Genomic DNA, 20,122 nt, shown 5'->3' with positions numbered 1-20,122 from the left:
TGACAAAAGAATTATATATTCAGTTAATCTTGTAAACAATAAGATAAATAACAAAATCAATAAATTAGAAAGTGAATACCTCTTCTCCATTACAATCAGAACACATAAACGGATCTAATTGTTTTGCTTGATCAATAGTCATCTCAAGACAAAAAGGATGGTACCTAAAGAAAGACAAAGATAGATAATAACATCTCTTATTTGAACAAATAAAACTTAATACTAAAATTAGAAGTAAATCATAAACTCACTTTTCCAGAACATTACTAATTACCCAAAAATGGTGTTCCAAATTCTAACCCTAAAAAATCCATTTGGTATATATATATATATCAACAATGGTTTTGAAACCCTACACAGATTATTACCAGTTTTTGCATTCCTCACACTGCACCATTAAAAGGTCAGGGTTTTCGGGCAATTTGCATTTACAATACCTTCAAAATATAAGATCAATCAATCACAAAAACTACAAAATATATACCAAGTAGACAGAACTAAACACAATATACTTACACTCTAACGCAACTAGGTACAAAAACACCGGTTGCAGCTTTGTATTCATATCGACAATAGTAATCCTCAGCTTCAATTTTCTCTAAGTTGGTGTAATTCTTCAAAGAATGAACCATACACTTGCCTTGAATCGTTAAAGCATTCTGAAAGTCGTAGTGGTCGGACAAGAACAGTTCTTTCGCACCATGGAATAGTTTACGACCTCCGATGGAATCCTCCGGCCGGTAATACCACCTTAGCCAAACTGTCACGTTATTTTCATTGTCTATCTGGATCTTCTTCATCTGAGCCACATAAGGAATAGTATCGCTCTCCGGTGATCGCAACAGCACATAATCTCCAGCTTCAGATACAAATTAACCATGATGTAGAAATTAAGATATCATAAAAACAAAAAGAGGAGAAAATCGACATAAACGATCATATAAAAACAGAGACAGATTCAATTACATTTGACGACTGTGTTGATGCCTCTGATGGTGTAGGAGTCTAAGTTGCGTTTGACTGGTTTGACTTTGGCCATCTAGTGAGAGAAAGTGAGGTGAGGGTAGGGTAGGGTAAGACTTAAGAGAATAGATAAATGGGCTATTGTTTTCTTATGTAATACTAAATTTGACGGCGGCCATGGATAAACCCTAGATATTGGTCTATAGCTATTTATAGGTACGGCGGCTATGGGATAAAACCCTAGAAACAGCTGTTTATGGGATTGCGCCCAGGTTTTGGATATAAATGCCACATAATTGTTTTTTTTTTCTATGATGAAAACATAAATAACGTACAGGATTGTTGGATTTTTTGAAAAAATATTTCTTAAATTTATCATTAATTACTCAAAGTTTAAATTAGTCAAATTTTTAATAAAAAATTATAAATTATTATTATTTATTTTAAAGTGAGTAACTTTCTTTCTATACAGTTTATGTGAAGATTGTACAAACACGTGGATAAATAACAAAATTTTGCAATAAATTGAGTTCTAAAAGATGGTTAAATATTGCTAACTCAAATATTATTTAAAAATTTTCATTTTTCAATAAACAAGTATAAAAATTTTCAAATTTATTTTTCTCAATCCAAAACTAGTTTATGGTTAAAATTTTGTAATTTGTGGAGTAAGAATCTAAGGTGCCATATAATGGGTACATAACAACTCTTTCCTCAACCAAAACTAGAAAATACTATTTACCTTTCCTCAATCCAAAACTAGAAAATACTATTTAATTCTATTTCATAGAATATTGTAGTTCATTTTCTATCTGAACTTGAGTTACCTAAACTTGATAGGTACCCGAAATCTGATTAAAATATTTATGAATCTTAAGAAAGTATATTAAGTTTTTTTTTTGGAAAAACACTTAGCGTCACTTCATTAAAAATTCCCAAAAATGGGAAAAAAACCCACGAGTTTAAGAGATCATTCTAGACAGGCCTAGAATGATTTTGAAGTCGTAACATTCTGAGTAAAAACTAAAAAGCTAAAAACAAAAACGAAATTATCTGATGTTACATGCTTTCAATTCTGTGAGTTTAAAAACGGTAATTCAGTTCCTACAGATATTCCAGTTCTACCCGTGCTTGGAATTCTTGTCCACGTTCCCGCGAGGCGCTGCAATCCGATACAATATCTGTCCATAACTCTTCAACGCTTCTGCGAGTTCTGTCACCCTTGCATTCCGTTTCTGCCATGTTATACACCACTACTCCAAAGCCGCACTTAACACGCTTGTTGCAAATCGATTTCCCTTGGCTTTGAGTAGTGCTGCATCTTGATTTCATTCCATTCGCGGGAAACTGATCAGCTCCAGGCTTTTATAGAATCTGTCCCAAAGCTCTGAAGCAATACAACACTCCCGGATAGGGATCTATGGTTTCTTCATTTCCTCTACATAGAAGACAGTTCGTGTCCGGGATGCTCATACTTGCTGATACGATCACGAGTGTTGAGTCTTTCCCAAAGGCGAGCATAGGATGAACTGGTGTGTAGGAATAATCTTTATTGACCATACAAAGGAGCCCATTCTACTTTCTGTGCCTTTTTCCCGGGTTACCTCCCTATTTTTTCTTCGATGCCAGCTTCCCATTGTCCTCAGCTTTCCATGAATATCCGTCTGTCGTGTAGTTGTATGTTACTATATGATCAAGTATCCTCTGTCCTTCTGGATTTCTTCTCAGGAATGAGTCCCAATTTCTATCTTTAATGTCTCTGATTTTCTCTTCGTACAGTCCCTTCTGATGCGGGTATTTGAAACTCCTCTTTGTGGATGATAGGCTGGTTTTCGAACCAGGGTCGTGCCAGAATAAGTGTCTTTCTCGTCCCCTAGCCGGATGTCAAAAATCTGCAATCGCTTCTTACTTTAAGAATCTTTTTTAGAGACCAGCTCATACCTTCATGAATTTTGCAGGTCCAGATGCTGGTTTCGTATTTCATAAACCTCGTATGCCCCATTTGATCCATAGTGACTCCTGATTGCGCTCTAAAACCCACAAATACTTGAAGGTGAGAGCCTTGTTCCACTCAATACAGTTCTTCAAGCCGATGCCTCCCTCGCCTTCAGTTTGTAGAGAGCGGTCCATTTGACTTTTTTTCTCCTCTTCCGCTACTGCCCCAGATAAAGTTCCTCATTAGTGTATCGAGCTCCTTCATTACCTTCTTCGGAATGACCATTTTCTGCGCCCAGTAGCTAACTATGCTCATGACCATTGTTTTATAAGTTCGATTCTCCCTGCATAAGAAAGTTTTTTCGCTGCCCAGCCAAATATCGTATTTTTACATTTTTAATCAGCGACTTGTAGTGTAAATCTCGATCTGCTTCGCAGTTAACGGAATTCCTAAGTACCTTACGGGTAAACTTCCTTCCTTGAAGCCCATGATGTTGAAGATGTCCTGCTTCGTTTCGTCATTTACGCCTCTATAAAATGCCACACTTTTGCTTTCATTAATAGTTAAACCTGTAACCTCAGAAAAGAACGTTAGTGCAGCCCTAATAGTTTGAATGAAATCAATGTCTACGTGCACTAGAATGAACAAATCGTCAGCAAAGCATAAATGAGTTACCTCCTCTACCTCACATAATGAGAAAGAGAGAGAAGGAGAATGAGAAATGTGAAGAGAAATATGATAGGTGAAGGAGAGAGAGGAAAAATATGCTCTAAAATTATTTATGGTGAAATTGTTAAACACTGTTAACTCAAATATTATTTAATGAAATTCATTTTTCAATAAATAAGTTTAAAAAATTCTAATTTATTTTGAAAAATAAAAAATAAATTAGTTTATGGTAAAATTTGTTGTAATTTATTGAGAAGGAATCTAAGGTGCAATATCACGGGTACTTAACAACCTTTCCTCAACCAAAAACTAGAAAATGCTATCTAATTCCGTTCATAGGATATGCTAGTTCATTCTCTATCTGAACTTGTGTATCCTAAACTCGATAGATATATACCAGAAATATGATTAAACTAATTATGAATCTCAAGAAAATATACATTAGTTAGTTTTTTTTATTTATAAAAATATGAAGACATGAATATGAGGAGAAGGAGAAAGAAGAATAAGCTCTAAAATCTATATATATATAATGAATGCTTAATTTTTAAAGTGTCCGGATTGCCGGGTCGAGAGATGTGATTAATTTGGATATTTATTTGAGAGTAAATGTATACTTGGTTCGGATTGTGGGTTAACTCGCCCATAAACTTCAAACGGTTAAAATAAATTTAAAAATGTTATTTTGTAGGTTTCGAACTTGCAACCTAACAAAAAAAATACAACACTTAAACCAACTAGGCTAACAGCACTTTATATTTAAAATTCAACACCAAATTTGATGAACGCGAAACATTTTAACAATAAAAGTTTAAATTTTTAACAAACTAATCCATATATATATAATGATGCTTAATTTTTAAAGTGTCCGGATTGCCGGTTCGAGAGCTGTGGTTAATTTGGATATTTATTTGAGAGTAATGGATAGTTGGGTCGGATTGTGAGTTGACCAGCCCATAAACTTAAAACGGTTAAAAATAAATTTAAAAATGTTATTTGTAGGTTTCGAACTTGCAACCTAACAAAACAAGTACAACCCTTTAAAACCAACTAGGCTAAAACACTTTATATTTAAGATTCAACACCAAATTTGATGAACGCAAGACATTTTAACAATAAAAGTTCAAATTTTTAACTAACTAATTTATATATAGATATAATGATGCTTAATTTTTAAAGTGGTCCGAATTGCCGGGTCGAGAGCTGTGGTTAAGTTGAATATTTATGTGAGAGAAAATAGATACTTGGGTCGGATTGTGGGTTGATCCATCCATAAACTTAAAACGGTTAAAAATATATTTAAAAATGTTATTTGTAGGTTTCGATCTTGCAACCTAACAAAAACAAGTACGACCCTTTAACCAACTAGGCTAAAACACTTTATATTTAAGATTCAACACCAAATTTGATGAATGCGAGACATTTTAACAATAAAAGTTCAAATTTTTAACTAACAAATCTATATATATATATATATAATGATGCTTAATTTTTAAAGTGTCTGGATTGTCGGGTCGAGAGCTGTGGTTAATTTGGATATTTATGTGAGAATAAATGGATACTTAGGTCGGATTGTGGGTTGACCCGCCGATAAACTTGAACGGTTAAAAATAAATTTAAAATGTTATTTGTAGTTTTCGAACTTGCAACCTAACAAAACAAGTACAACCCTTTAACCAACTAGGCTAGCAACAATTTGTATTTAAGATTCAACACTAAATTTGATGAACGCGAGACATTTTAACAATAAAGTTCAAATTTTTAACTAACTAATCTATATATATATAATCATGCTTAATTTTTAAAGTGTCCGGATTGCCAGGTCGAGAGTTGTGGTTAATTTGAATATTTATGTGAGAGTAAATGGATAGTTGGGGAGGATTGTGAGTTAACCATCCCATAAACTGAAAACGGTTAAAAATAAATTTAAAAATGTTATTCGTAGGTTTCGAACTTGCAACCTAACAAAACAAGTACAACCCTTTAACCAAGTAGGCTAAAACACTTTATATTTAAGATTCACACCAAATTGATGAACGCAAGACATTTAATCAATAAAAGTTCAAATTTTTAACTAACTAATCTATATATATATAATGATGCTTAATTTTTAAAGTGTCCGAATTGCCGGGTCGAGAGCTGTGGTTAATTTGGATATTTATGTGAGAATAATGGATACTTGGGTCGGATTGTGGGTTGACCCGCCCATAAACTTAAACCGGTTAAAATTAAATTTAAAAATGTTATTTGTAGGTTTGAACTTGCAACCTAACATACAAATACAACCCTTTAACTAACTAGGTTAACAACACTTTATATTTAAGATTCAACACCAAATTTGATGAACGCAAGACATTTTAACAATAAAATTTCAAATTTTAACTAACTAATCTATATATATATATAATAATGCTTAATTTTTAAAGTGTCCGAATTGTCGGGTCGAGAGCTGTGGTTAATTTGATTATTTATGTGAGAGTAATGTATACTTGGTTCGGATTGTGGGTTGACCCGCCCATAAACTTAAAACGGTTAAAAATAAATTTAAAAATATTATTTGTAGGTTGTGAACTTGTAACCTAATAAAACAAGTACAACCCTTTAACCAACTAGGCTAGCAACAATTTATATTAAGATTCAACACCAAATTTGATGAACGCGAGACATTTTAACAATAAAAGTTCAAATTTTTAACTAACTAATCTATATAAATATATAATGATGCTTAATTTTTAAAGTGTCCGGATTGCCGGGTCGAGAGCTGCGGTAAAATTTGGATATTTATGTGAGAGTAAATGGATACCTGGGTCGGATTGTGGGTTGACCCGCCATAAACTTAAAACGGTTAAAAATAAATTTAAAAATGTTATTCGTAGGTTTTGAACTTGCAACCTAAAAAAACAAGTACAACCCTTTAACCAACCAGACTAACAACACTTTATATTTAAGATTCAATACCAAATTTGATGAACGCGAGACATTTTAACAATAAAATTTCAAATTTTTAACTAACTAATCTCCATATATATATATATAATGATGCTTAATTTTTAAAATGTTCGGATTGCCGGGTCGAGAGCTGTGGTTAATTTGGATATTTATGTGAGAGTAAATGGATACTTGGTCGGATTTTGGGTTGACCCGCCCATAAACTTAAAACGGTTAAAAATAAATTTTAAAATGTTATTTGTAGGTTTCGAACTTGCAACCTAACAAAACAAGTATATCCCTTTAAACAACTAGACTAACAACACTTTATATTTAATATTCAACACCAAATTTGATGAATGCGAGACATTTTAACAATAAAAGTTCTAATTTTTAACTAACTAATCTATATATATATATATAATGATGCTTCATTTTTAAAGTGTCCGAATTGCCGGGTCGAGAGTTGTGGTTAAGTTGAATATTTATGTGAGAGTAAATGGATACTTGGGTCGGATTGTGGGTTGATCCACCCATAAACTTAAAATGGTTAAAAATAAATTTAAAAATGTTATTTGTAGGTTTCGATCTTGCAACCTAACAAACAAGTACGACCCTTTAACCAACTAGGCTAAAACACTTTATATTTAAGATTCAACACCAAATTTGATGAATGCGAGACATTTTAACAATAAAAGTTCAAATTTTTAACTAACAAATCTATATATATATATAATGATGCTTAATTTTTAAAGTGTCCGGATTGTCGGGTCGAGAGCTGTGGTTAATTTGGATATTTATGTGAGAGTAAATAGATACTTGGGTCGGATTGTGGGTTGACCCGCCCATAAACTTAAAACGGTTAAAAATAAATTTAAAAATGTTATTTGTAGGTTTCGAACTTGCAACCTAACAAAACAAATACAACCTTTTAACCAACTAGGCTAACAACACTTTACATTTAAGATTCAACACCAAATTTGTTGAACGCGAGACATTTTAACAATAAAAGTTCAAATTTTGAACTAACTAATCTATATATATATAATGATGCTTAATTTTAAAGTGTCCGGATTTCCAGGTCGAGAGTTGTGGTTAATTTGGATATTTATGTAGAGTAAATGGAAACTTGGGTCGGATTGTGGGTTGACCCGCCCATACACTTAAACCGGTTTAAAAATAAATTTAAAAATGTATTTGTAGGTTTTGAACTTGCAACCTAACATAACAAGTACAACCCTTTAACCAACTAGGTTAAAAAACACTTTATATTTAAGATTCAACACTAAATTGATGAACGCAAGACATTTTAACAATAAAATTTCAAATTTTTAACTAACTAATCTATATATATATAATTATGCTTAATTTTTAAAATGTCCGGATTGCCGGGTCGAGAGCTGTGATTAATTTGGATATTTATTTGAGAGTAAATGGATACTTGGTTCGGATTGTGGGTTAACCTGCCCATAAACTTAAAACGGTTAAAAATAAATTTGAAAATGTTATTTTGTAGGTTTCGAACTTGCAAACCGAACAAAAAAGTACAACCCTTTAACCAACTAGGCTAAAACACTTTATATTTAAGATTCAACACCAAATTTGATGAACGCAAGAAATTTTAACAATAAAAGTTCAAATTTTTAACTAACAAATCTATATATATATAATGATGCTTAATTTTTAAAGTGTCCGGATTGCCGGGTCGAGAGTTGTGGTTAAGTTGAATATTTATGTGAGAGTAATGGATACTTGGGGTCGGATTGTGGGTTGACTCGACCATAAACTTAAAACGGTTAAAAATAAATTTAAAAATGTTATTCGTAGGTTTCGAACTTGCAAACTATCCAAACAAGTACAACCCTTTAACCAACTAGGCTAACGACACTTTATATTTAAGATTCAACACCAAATTTGATAAACGCGAGACATTTTAATAATAAAAGTTCAAATATTGAACTAACTAATCTATATATATATAATGATGCTTAATTTTTAAAGTATCCGGATTGCCGGGTCGAGAGCTGCGGTAAATTTGGATATTTATGTGAGTGTAAATGGATACTTGGGTCGGATTGTGGGTTGACCCGCCCATAAACTTAAAACGGTTAAAAATAAATTTAAAAATGTTATTCGTAGGTTTCGAACTTGCAACCTAAAAAAACAAGTACAACCCTTTAACCAACTAGGCTAACAACACTTATATTTAAGATTCAATACCAAATTTGATGAACGCGAGACATTTTAACAATAAAATTTCAAATTTTTAACTAACTAATCTCTCTCTATATATATATATAATGATGCTTAATTTTTAAAATGTCCGGATTGCCGGGTCGAGAGCTGTGGTTAATTTGGATATTTATGTGAGAATAAATGGATACTTGGTTGGATTTTGGGTTGACCTGCCCATAAACTTAAAACTGTTAAAAATAAATTTTAAAATGTTATTTGTAGGTTTCGAACTTGTAACTTAACAAAACAAATATAACCCTTTAACCAACTAGACTAACAACACTTTATATTTAATATTCAACACCAAATTTGATGAACGCGAGACATTTTAACAATAAAAATTCAAATTTTTAACTAACTAATCTATATATATATATAATGATGCTTAATTTTTAAAGTGTCTTAATTGTCCGGGTCGAGAGCTGTGGTTAAGTTGAATATTTATGTGAGAGTAAATGGATACTTGGGTCGGATTGTGGGTTGATCCGCCCATAAACTTAAAACGGTTAAAAATAAATTTAAAAATGTTATTGTAGGTTTCGATCTTGCAACCTAACAAAACAAGTAAGACCCTTTAACCAACTAGGCTAAAACACTTTATATTTAAGATTCAACCCCAAATTTGATGAATGCGAGACATTTTAACAATAAAAGTTCAAATTTTTAACTAACAAATCTATATATATATATAAATAATGATGCTTAATTTTTAAAGTGTCCGGATTGTCGGGTCGAGAGCTGTGGTTAATTTGGATATTTATGTGAGAGTAAATGGATACTTGGGTCGGATTTTGGGTTGACCCGTCCATAAACTTAAAATGGTTAAAAATATTTAAAAATGTTATTTGTAGGTTTCGATCTTGCAACCTAACAAAACAAGTACGACACTTTAACCAACTAGGCTAAAACACTTTATATTTAAGACTCAACACCAAATTTGATGAATGCGAGACATTTTAACAATAAAAGTTCAAATTTTTAACTAACAAATCTATATATATATATATATAATGATGCTTAATTTTTAAAGTGTCCGGATTGTCGGGTCGAGAGCTGTGGTTAATTTGGATATTTATGTAAGAGTAAATGGATACTTGGGTCGGATTGTGGGTTGACCCGCCCATAAACTTAAAACGGTTAAAAATAAATTTAAAAATGTTATTTAAAACCTGATTAAATTATTTTATGAAGTTAGAGAATCATAGAACCTGATTAAATTATTTTTGAAGCAATTAAAGTTGAAATTTGGGGATTAAAATAAGCAGCCAAATTTTTTGAAAAATCTGAAACACAACCGTAGAAAATAAATTGTAAAACAGTTTGGGCATGATTTTGGATGATTTGAAGACGTTGACATGTGGCCCCTGGAGTTTTGGCTAAACAAAATCTATTTTTAATATCAATTTTTTCAATGGTAGTGGTTTATTACAATTCAAGAATTTGTATGTTATTGTTGTACATTCCCTTCAATTTTGATATGGGGTGAAAAGTATAGCATTAATCTAGAAACCTAGCCTCAATTTAAAATCGCGAGAATGAGAAAATTAATTAATAATGTTTTTAATTAAAGAGAATTAATATGACACTAACAATTATGGACATTCCATTTTCATTTAAACGTGTTTGTAATGAGGGTTTCTAAGTACCATGGTACGGTTTGTCGTTAGTTTGTTTTTTTTTTTTTTGTATTTTGTTTTCTTATAAATCACCTAATTATTCATAGTACTAATTATTCTTGCTTGTTTGGAGTCTTATTATTTGTTATTTGGTTGCTTGTAAACTTTTTCTATTCATATAATGTTCATTACTCTTGTATTTCTCATTATTAGTTATTTTGAATAGTTTGTTTGTTTTTAAGTTTTTTGATTACTTTTTCAACTTGATTACTTAGCCAAAATGATGGATATTTCCTTAGAGGACATGTATCTTACAAAGTTGTTGTCTTGTCCTTATTGACTCATCGCTCTTTGTGTTCATATATATTTTACCTTAACAAGTCGTCTTAGTATTAGTAGGATATATTTTTTATTAATAAAAAATGTTCTTTTAATATTCAACCATGCAATAGGACTAGAAGAAGATGAATAAGGTAGTAACACTAATACAACATTTTGATGAAGTCAGTTTTAATTATAAGCTTTTAGAGTACATCTTACCCATCCTTATACTGTATTTATGAAAAATAATAAGGTTTTCGATTGTGCATGTTTTGTGGTATTAATGATATATAATTAAAAGAAATTGATTTGTTATATTTAATTAACTCATGACAAGTATCAAAATCTTGTCAATTTTAATTGACTAACATGTCAAAGGAAATGAATTTCAGTTTTTTTTCAATCTAAATTTAGATTAATGTTAAATTTATATTAGAAATGGCCAGAAAAACATAATTATAATGTTATATAATTATAATAAACAAACTTATATAGATAATTGTTTTTTAATTGCGGTTCTCTTTCTTACACCATAACCTTTATAAAGCATACATGCATAACAACTCTCAATGCCAAACAACACTACCATGATTCATTAGAATATATATTAATACACTCAACTTCACATTGCCTCCTTTACTTAATTCGTCATTGAAAGTTTCATCCTTCATAACAATAGAATTTAAATTCAGTTATTCGAGCCAACAATAAGATATATAACAAATCATTGGCATTGTAAAATGAATACCTCCTCTCATTACAATTGGAACATATAAACTCATCCTAATTGTTTTACTTGATTTATAGTCATACCAAGACAAGAAGGATGGTACCTACATAAAGATAAAGGTATATGACAACATCTCAAATTTGAACAAGTAAAACTTAATATTAAATATATTCTAAACTCACTTATAGGGCACATTACTAATTACCCAGACATGTGGTGTTCCTAATTCCAACCTTAAAAAATTCAATTGATAATCCTAGAAAGATTATTACCAGTTTTTGCATTCCTCACACTGCACCATAAAATGGTCTGGGTTCTCAGGTATTTGGCATTTACAATACCTTCAAAATATAAGACCAAATCAAATCACAAAAACTACAAAATCTATAACAAAATTAGACAGAACCAAACACAATACTTACACTCTAACGCGAATAGGTAAAAAAAGACCGATTGCAGCTTTGTATTCAAATCGGCAATAGTAATCCTTAGCTCCAACCCTCTCTAGCTTGGTGTAATTCTTGAAAGAATGAACCATACACTTACCTTGAATCGTGTAAGGCACTCTGAAACTCATAGTGGTCAGACAAGAACAGTTCTTTCTCACCATGGAATAATTTACGACCTCCGATGGAATCGCCTCCGGCCTGTAATACCACCTTATCTGAACTGTCACGTTATTTCTATTGTCTATCTGGATCTTGTTAATCTGAGCCACATAAGGAGTAGTATTGCTCTCCGGTGATCGCAACAGCACATTGTCTCCAGCTTCAGAAACAAACCATAATGTAGAAAGATATCATAAAAACAAAAAGAAAGAAATCGACAGCCATAATGTATAAAGAAACAAAAAGAACAATCATATGAAAAAAGAGACAGATTCAATTACCTTTGACGACTTTTGTTGGTGCCTCTGATAGTGTAGGAGTCTAGGTTGCGTTTGACTGCACTGGTTTTGGCCATCTAGTGAGAGAAAGTGAGGGTAATGTAGGGTAGGGTTAGGAGAAATAAAGAATAAATGGGCTATTTGTTCTCTTATGTAGTACTAAAATTTACGGCAGCCATGGGCTAAACCCTAGAATTCGTCAATAGTTTGTGTATGGTTACCGCGGGCCGCGGCCATGGGAAAAACCCTAGAAATTTGTCAATAGCTATGTATGGTTACGGCGGCCATGGGAAAAACCCTAGATATTTGTCAATAGCTGTGTATGGTTACCGCGGCCATGGGATAATTGTTTTGCTATGATGAAAAACATAAATAACGTCCAGGATTATTTGGATTTGTTGAAATTTTTGCTTAAAACAGATCATCAGTTTACTCAAAGTTCAAAGTACACTCAAATTTTTAGTAAAATTTATTATTTAGTTATTGTTTATTTGAAAGTGAGTAACTATCATTCTTTCACGTTTTTGTAAAGATGGCACTAACACTGAGAAATAACAATAACAATAATAAGAGGTTGTCTTAAGTTTAGTTTAAAAGATTGCTAAACACAATTAAGTTAAATATTATTTTAAATGATTCAATTTCAATAAACAAACATAATAAATTTCAAATTAACTAGAAAAGATTTTTTAGGAGATTAAGTTACATTTTCACGGTTAATATCATCAAATTGTCTCTTTCTCCGAATGATGCGTTTTTTTCAGAAAATAGGTTCAATTCTCATTTCACTTGCAATATGTGCCGAGAAACAAGACTGGAACGAGCGAAAAAGGCCCAATAGCTCGGGGAAGGAGACGACCGAGTTTTTCTGCTCTGATTCCGGGCAAGCTGGAGAATCAACGACGGACTTGGAGTTTGGGGGATGTGTTTATTTTTCTTTTTCCAGAATGCTTGTTCTTATTTTTTTTTTCTTTTTCCTTGATTTTGTTGATAAATGGGAATCGTGCGATTCTTTTCTCCAAGTAAGAAAACGTTTTTATTTTTATATTTTTTGTATAGAAATTAAGTTAGGGCTTATCATCGATAGGTTATCAATTATTATTATGGTTTTTTAAAAATAAGCCCATTAACATATCATTATAATTTTTTTATTGAAGATTTTGGTACCCAAAAATATTGGGATTTTGAAGTCATTAAGTTTATCTTGCTATAAACTTAGAGTCATGTCTTACACAACTTTGGAGGTTATAAGAATCATGGGAAAATACTATATTACATTGGAATCAATTAAAATTGAAATTGGAATTTTACACTAAACTGATGAAAATTCTACAAATTTTATGCACCATAAAGGCACGTTAAATTGAAAAATTGAGCAAAGAAATTGTGAAACAATTTAGTCACGTTTCTGAATGTTTTGGAGACTTGACACTTGGCCTAGGAGTTTTGACTGGACAAAAATCATTTTCTAAATTCAAAGTCTATTTCCACCAACTGTCCAGTATTATCCTTAATAAATTAGTTATTGGTACACCACTTACAAAACTAGCTATGCCTGGATGATGTTATGGAAGGGAGCTTAATTCCAGTTTTAGTTTTAGTACGCGTTGAACATTCTAACTCGATTGAAATTGTGAGCATGAGAAATAGTTTCTATAGTAACATTTATCGGACTGATGATAGTGTTCTCTTAAGTGTGTTCTTCATTCTTTTATTGATTTTCTTTTCCACCACTAGATTGATAATAGTGGAATTGGTTGTTTTTTTTAGTGTGGAAGTAGGTCACTTTGGACCAAACTATTATAAATTTTATTGTCTTTTAATTTGTTGTTTGACTACTCTTGTTTTTTTATACCGAATATATTATGGTGTTGCATATTAATCTTATTTTCACATTGTTGGTTGGTTTCCATCCGATCGTTTGTAATAATATTGTGGTAACTTCCTCAACATTATTATGTAAACAAAATGATAGATCCTGTCACTAAATGGCATAATCTTTCATAGAAGTCACATATTTACTTTACTTGAACAAAGTTATCTTAAAAGAATATTTGATTATTAATTAAGATATTTTTTAATATCCAACTACAACATGAACCATAATTTCATTATGGTGGGTTTGAAATAGTACAATAAATGGTTGGGTTGATGTTGGTAGAAACAGTAAGTACACTAATTAATACAACACTTTAGAGATGAATAGTGTTTTACTTATAAGCCTAAAGACTATATTGCACTTATTATTATTATTATTATTATATTATTATTATTATTATTATTATTATTATATTATTATATACTAGCATGTATCCCGTGTAATTGCACGAGTAATAATATAAAAAATTATGAAAAAATATTACGGTGAGAAAATTTATGGGCGGGTCAAGGTCAACCCACAATCCGACCCAGTATCCATTACTCTCATATATATCCAAATTAACCACAGCTCTCGACCCGACAATCTGGTCACTTTAAAAATTAAGCATCATTATATATATATAGATTAGTTAGTTAAAAAGTTGAACTTATATTGTTAAAATGTCACGCGTTTATCAAAATTTGGTTTGAATTTAAATATAAATTGTTATTAGCTTAGTTGGTTAAAAGGTTGTACTTGTTTTGTTATGTTGCAAGTTCGAACCATACCTATAACATTTTTAATTTTATTTTAACCGTTTTAAGTTTATGGGCGGGTCAACCCACCATCAGACCCAAGTATCCATTTACTCTCACATATATCCGAATTAACCACATCTCTCGACCCGGTAATCCGGAAACTTTAAAAATTAAGCATCAATAAATATATATATATATATATATATATATAAATTAGTTAGTTAAAAAGTTGAACTTATATTGTTAAAATGTCACGCGTTTATCAAATTTTGGGTTGAATTTAAAATATAAAGTGTTATTAGCCTAGTTGGTTAAAAGGTTATACTTGTTTTGTTAGGTTGCAAATTCAAACCATACTTATAGCATTTTTAATTTTATTTTTAACCGTTTCATGTTTATGGGCGGGTCAACCCACAATCCGACCCAAGTATCTATTTACTCTCACATATATCCAAATTAAACACAGTTTTCTACCCGGCAATCCGGACACTTTAAAAATTAAGCATCATTATATATATATAGATAATGTAAAAAATATTATCAGAATTATTTTAGGAAACTCATGATAAATTACTATCATAATCTTTTTATTTCATGATTGGCTAATATGTTAGATAATTATTTTTTTTTCTTTCTTTTTTCTATCTAGATTTATATTTACAACATAACTATGTTAGAATACGAAAAAACTAATAATATATATAATTATAATCAACAGATTTGACAAACGAAATATTATAAACTCTTTTACTCTCCTTTTTACCATATAACCTATGTCTAAAAACTATACATGACACTAGCGAAGGTGAAAGTAAGGCACAAACCAGATTCTCTAGAATACGCATTAATACATGCATTATATGTTAGCATGTCTATTTCACTAATTAGTGGTTTAGGATCTCGATAATAGAATTATTCAGCCATCCGTGCCAACAATAAGATAAAAAAAATATTACATTGCAAAGGAAAATTTCTTACAGTAATAAAATCTTCAGCGAAAAAAGGAAACACGTGAACTATTATTAATTAAGGAAATTATATTTAAAGAAATTAATAACCTTACCTTCTCTACATTGATCATTTGTAATAAATATGAACATGTATGAAGTATGTGATTTGTTGTAGGGGGAATTTAAGTTCTACCGAACAAGACTTGTTTATGGGGTTTTAGAAAGACGTAATTACTGGCCCCAAATTATAAAAATCATTATGCATACACATGTATGCACTGGCTGAATTAATATTTGATTTTCTGTATAGATTGCTGTTTTATTTTGGGAAGTTTCAATATTCAACAATTAACTTGGGGGTTAAGAGTAGAAGATAAAAAAAATCCTTGTTAAATTATTCCAAAATATGGAATTATTGATTGTTACTAAAACTCTAGTCTAGTTGAAGATCTATCACGAGTTAAATAGTGTACGGATTAATAAATGTCTATTTTGTCGTATTATATCTTCAGAAGTTTAACATTTAAGACTTTATGTTATAACAACATAAATTATGGTATAGTTTCATCTCACTTCTATTATTACAATGTCCTTTAAAATTGATTTGTTTATATATGTATTGTTTATATTTGGTCAGTGAAAATATGAGTTTAATCATTAAAGAGAAAGTTTTTTAAGTAATTTGAGTCAACTTAAATTGAAAGTTAACGAGAAGGTATGTTTGTACAAAAAAAAAAATCTTAAGTTAATATGAATCTGCATGTTGTTATTATATTCTTTATTATGTTTTCTCCTCCTTTTAACTTTTTAATTATTTTTATGTCAACAAGTTAAATTTGAAATGGTTAGTAAAGATGAAGTAATTAAAGTGAGTGAGAGAAATTGAAATTATGTGTAAAAAACAATGTTAAGACGCCATATACATAAATCAAATAAGACGATTTGATGATGAATTTTCTTTTAATCTTATTTAAATGATTAAATATACAGTTTTCTTTCAGTTTTTTAATAATATATGTTTTAGTAGTTGTCTTCAAACTTTCGAGATTGATTTATAAATTGTCAAAGAAACAAGAAAGTTACCTATAATTTTAAATTTGTAAAAGAATATCCAATAAAAAAACAAAAAAGAACATTTTAGAACTAACTAACTAGAATAAATTGGTCTTATTAATGAGTATCAATCAATCCTTCATAAAATCTTAGAAGTGGTAAACACAAAATCTTGTTGTTGCTCTATGAAGATTATCCACTTGCTTTCAAAGACTGAAAACTATTTGGGAACTCATGTATATGCTTAAAAAAATAAGATTGACATAAGAAAGCTGGAGAAATCAAGAGGGTTGTTTGAAATGAAAATAATCAAGAAAGGCTTGTGTAGAAACTTGTTTCAAGTTGGTCAACCAAGTTACCTACAAATGTTTATAGGATTTTCATGTCCTCTGAAAGGGGTTTACTTTAATTGGTAGTCCACTTCAAGGTGTTATATGGAGACTAACCAAAGGATGAAGGTGAGATGGTGAAGATAGATGCATGTGTCACTTGTTCCTTATAGTTTGTGATAGTTTGAAATAGGCCAAATTGCTGGCTACTCATTGAGAATGAAAACAAGATTAATGTCAAATTGGAGAATGACACAAAGGGAAATATGAAGTGGGTTCTATGTTTTTGCATAGGTGAATCTGAGGAAAATGACGATCTAGAAACCAAAGGCCATTGTTTTGATAGGTAATTTGTTGACATAACCATACCAGGGTTGTTGAGAAGCGGAAGTCAATGTATGTGTTTATGCTTGATGAATCAAAACAAGTTGGAAATTCAATTTACAAATTATTCAAACTCTTTCCACATCAATTGTTGGGTGTCTTTCTCAACATGATCTTTAGCCAAAATGAATTATCCCTAAAAGGCATGCATCCTCTAAAGTTGTTGTCCCGTGTTGTTGACATCGTCGCTCTTTAGGTTTATGTAGAGGTCACCTACTTTACTTTAATAAGATGTTGATACATAGGGCAAGTATCACAAGTACTTAATACAACATTTTGATAAATTGTGTTTTATATAAGCTTTTAGATTAAGTATATCTTATTCATCATCTACTTATATTATGAAAAATAATTATGATATATAATTGAAAGACATTTTATCTATTATATATATAACCTCTTAATAAATTATTATCAAAATCTTATCATTTTTTTGATAATATATGGGAAGGAGATGCATCCTAACTTTTTTTCAAGATTTAGATTCACCTCAAATTTAAGTTAAAAGTCATACATCAGAAAAACATCAATAAAAATAGATAGTTATAATCAACAAATTTAACTGAAAATTTGTTTTCAACACCTTACAACATAACTTATGTCAATAAACCATACACGCACACTAACGACCCATAATGTCAAACAAAGCACTACCTTTGACAGATGAGGAATTTCATTGATGCAAGATATACTTTGGGTTCTTGATGCTTGAGAATAGAAACAAGACTCTGATACCAATTGATAGGATCGACTATATCGATAGAGACGGGGGTCTGACTAATGATGAAGGCTTATGAAAAACAGTTTGAAAGAAATCCTGTTAGGGATTTAATTCGCTTTCTATTCTACGCAAACTTGTGTAAACACTTGAAATAGATTCAAGACGGAATTGTTTACTTGGGTTTGAAGCACAAGATAAAATATGAAAAGATGACAGAAATGAAGAACACAACAGTTTGTTTATGGATGTTCGGAGAAACTCTCCTACGTCACCCCTTCTTCCAACCACCGGAAGGATTCACTATAATATGATGAGAATCAAATACAGTTTACACACACACTTAGCTCACTATTGAACAGAACACTTTCTGTTCAATTACAAGATGAAGAATATCACTCAGCTAAATGTGTTTTGATTCTAGCTCTCTCTCTCGATTCACACACAGTACAATCAGAAAGAAGCTTCACAGAATAAGTTCAGTAAGCAAGATGATTGAGTAGTTTCTCTCTGCAAAATCAGATTGTTTGTTCGTTTGTATTCGCTTGTTCGTTTGTATACAATTTTTTAGTATTTTCTAATAATGTGCCATTCGAAACGTAGAAGTATGATTAAGAGCATAACGAGTATGAGCCTTAAAAATATGTTAGAAATAAGCTTTTGTTTTTGGTGCATATCGAAAATAGATTTCTGTAAATAAATTGTGTAAAAGTAGTCATGTCTAAAGTGAGAAACTTCATAGTAAAGTCTTTCCATTCATACATACGTGTGAGCCACAGTTCCGAGACTCTTTCCCGCACTTAAATTAGTACAAAACATAACAAGAATCTCTAAAATAAAGACAGAAAAAAGCTAAAAGATGAATAGCGCGACTCATAAAACAAGATTGGTAGAAATTCGGACGTACATGACCGTTTTGGGACATACATGTTGTGTCCACCCTATTTAGAGGTGTTTCCCTAAAAAGTTTTGCAAATGTTTGAAGCATTGTTATAGGTCCAAAATGCACTAAAATATTGCAATCTCAATGTTATAAATAAAGAGTAGGAAAATAGTGATTTTTTTACCATATATTTATTATTATAAATTCAACTAAAGCATGTATTTATTATGAAATTCATAATTTTAAACGTTAAATGATAACACTGTTTATTTTAATTTTCATCAAATTCTTTTTTTCTATGAATGTTAAATTATCTTATCTTAAATGGTATCTCCTTCATTCTCTATATATATGTTAAATTATCTTATTCTCTCCTTCTACCAGGATTAAATCATTGAATACAGTTACTTGACAACTAACAAATTCTTCAAAAAAATTATAATTTGTATGGAGTCTTCTCAAGTAATCTCAAAGTTAGTATCTCAGATATTCAAAAAGGAAGATTGATAGAGTCCTCTAAGAATTCGGTTGGTCATGCAAATCTAAACGAATTGGAAGGGCTCATACATAGATGTGTAATTACAAAACAAAGATATTAAATTCATAATATTTGGTTAGATTATGATAAAAAGGAGTAAGGACTTAATCTATATTTGGTTTGCTCTTATAATAATTTGAAATTTATATAAAGATTCCAATTGTTGATTCATACATATTTTTATACTTTTTGAAAAGATTTTAGAAAGAATTTTTAAATTTCAAATAAAAAGGTCTAAACTTCATATCCCGTAGAAAAAAAATGTTAATTTCTCGACTTCAATTACTCTAAAAATGATTAAGAGTCACAATATAATATTGTTTAAAGAAGCAATATGGTTAATAGGCACTACATAAATTTTGTT

At 30.6% G+C, this 20,122-nt stretch overlaps 1 protein-coding gene and 1 pseudogene across 1 annotated transcript; both read right to left on the bottom strand.

Moving 5' to 3' along the window:
* Positions 1-364: 364 nt before the first annotated feature.
* Positions 365-1,173, bottom strand: LOC124940486 (chromatin remodeling protein EBS-like). Its single transcript, XM_047481012.1, has 3 exons — positions 967-1,173; positions 517-859; positions 365-437 (listed from the first exon to the last, which is right to left on the bottom strand). Exons 1-3 carry the CDS (start codon positions 1,037-1,039, stop codon positions 365-367), a joined length of 489 nt encoding a protein of 162 aa, XP_047336968.1. The 5' UTR covers positions 1,040-1,173.
* A 10,273-nt stretch (positions 1,174-11,446) lies between these two features.
* LOC124939181 lies at positions 11,447-12,361 on the bottom strand (annotated as a pseudogene).
* Between the last annotated feature and the right edge of the window lie 7,761 nt (positions 12,362-20,122).

This window comes from Impatiens glandulifera, chromosome 5, assembly GCF_907164915.1.
Source record: "Impatiens glandulifera chromosome 5, dImpGla2.1, whole genome shotgun sequence".
NCBI classification, from domain to species: Eukaryota; Viridiplantae; Streptophyta; class Magnoliopsida; order Ericales; family Balsaminaceae; genus Impatiens; species Impatiens glandulifera.
The sequence above is the reverse complement of the archived record's forward strand: the minus strand, read 5'-3'. Positions and strand labels throughout refer to the sequence as shown.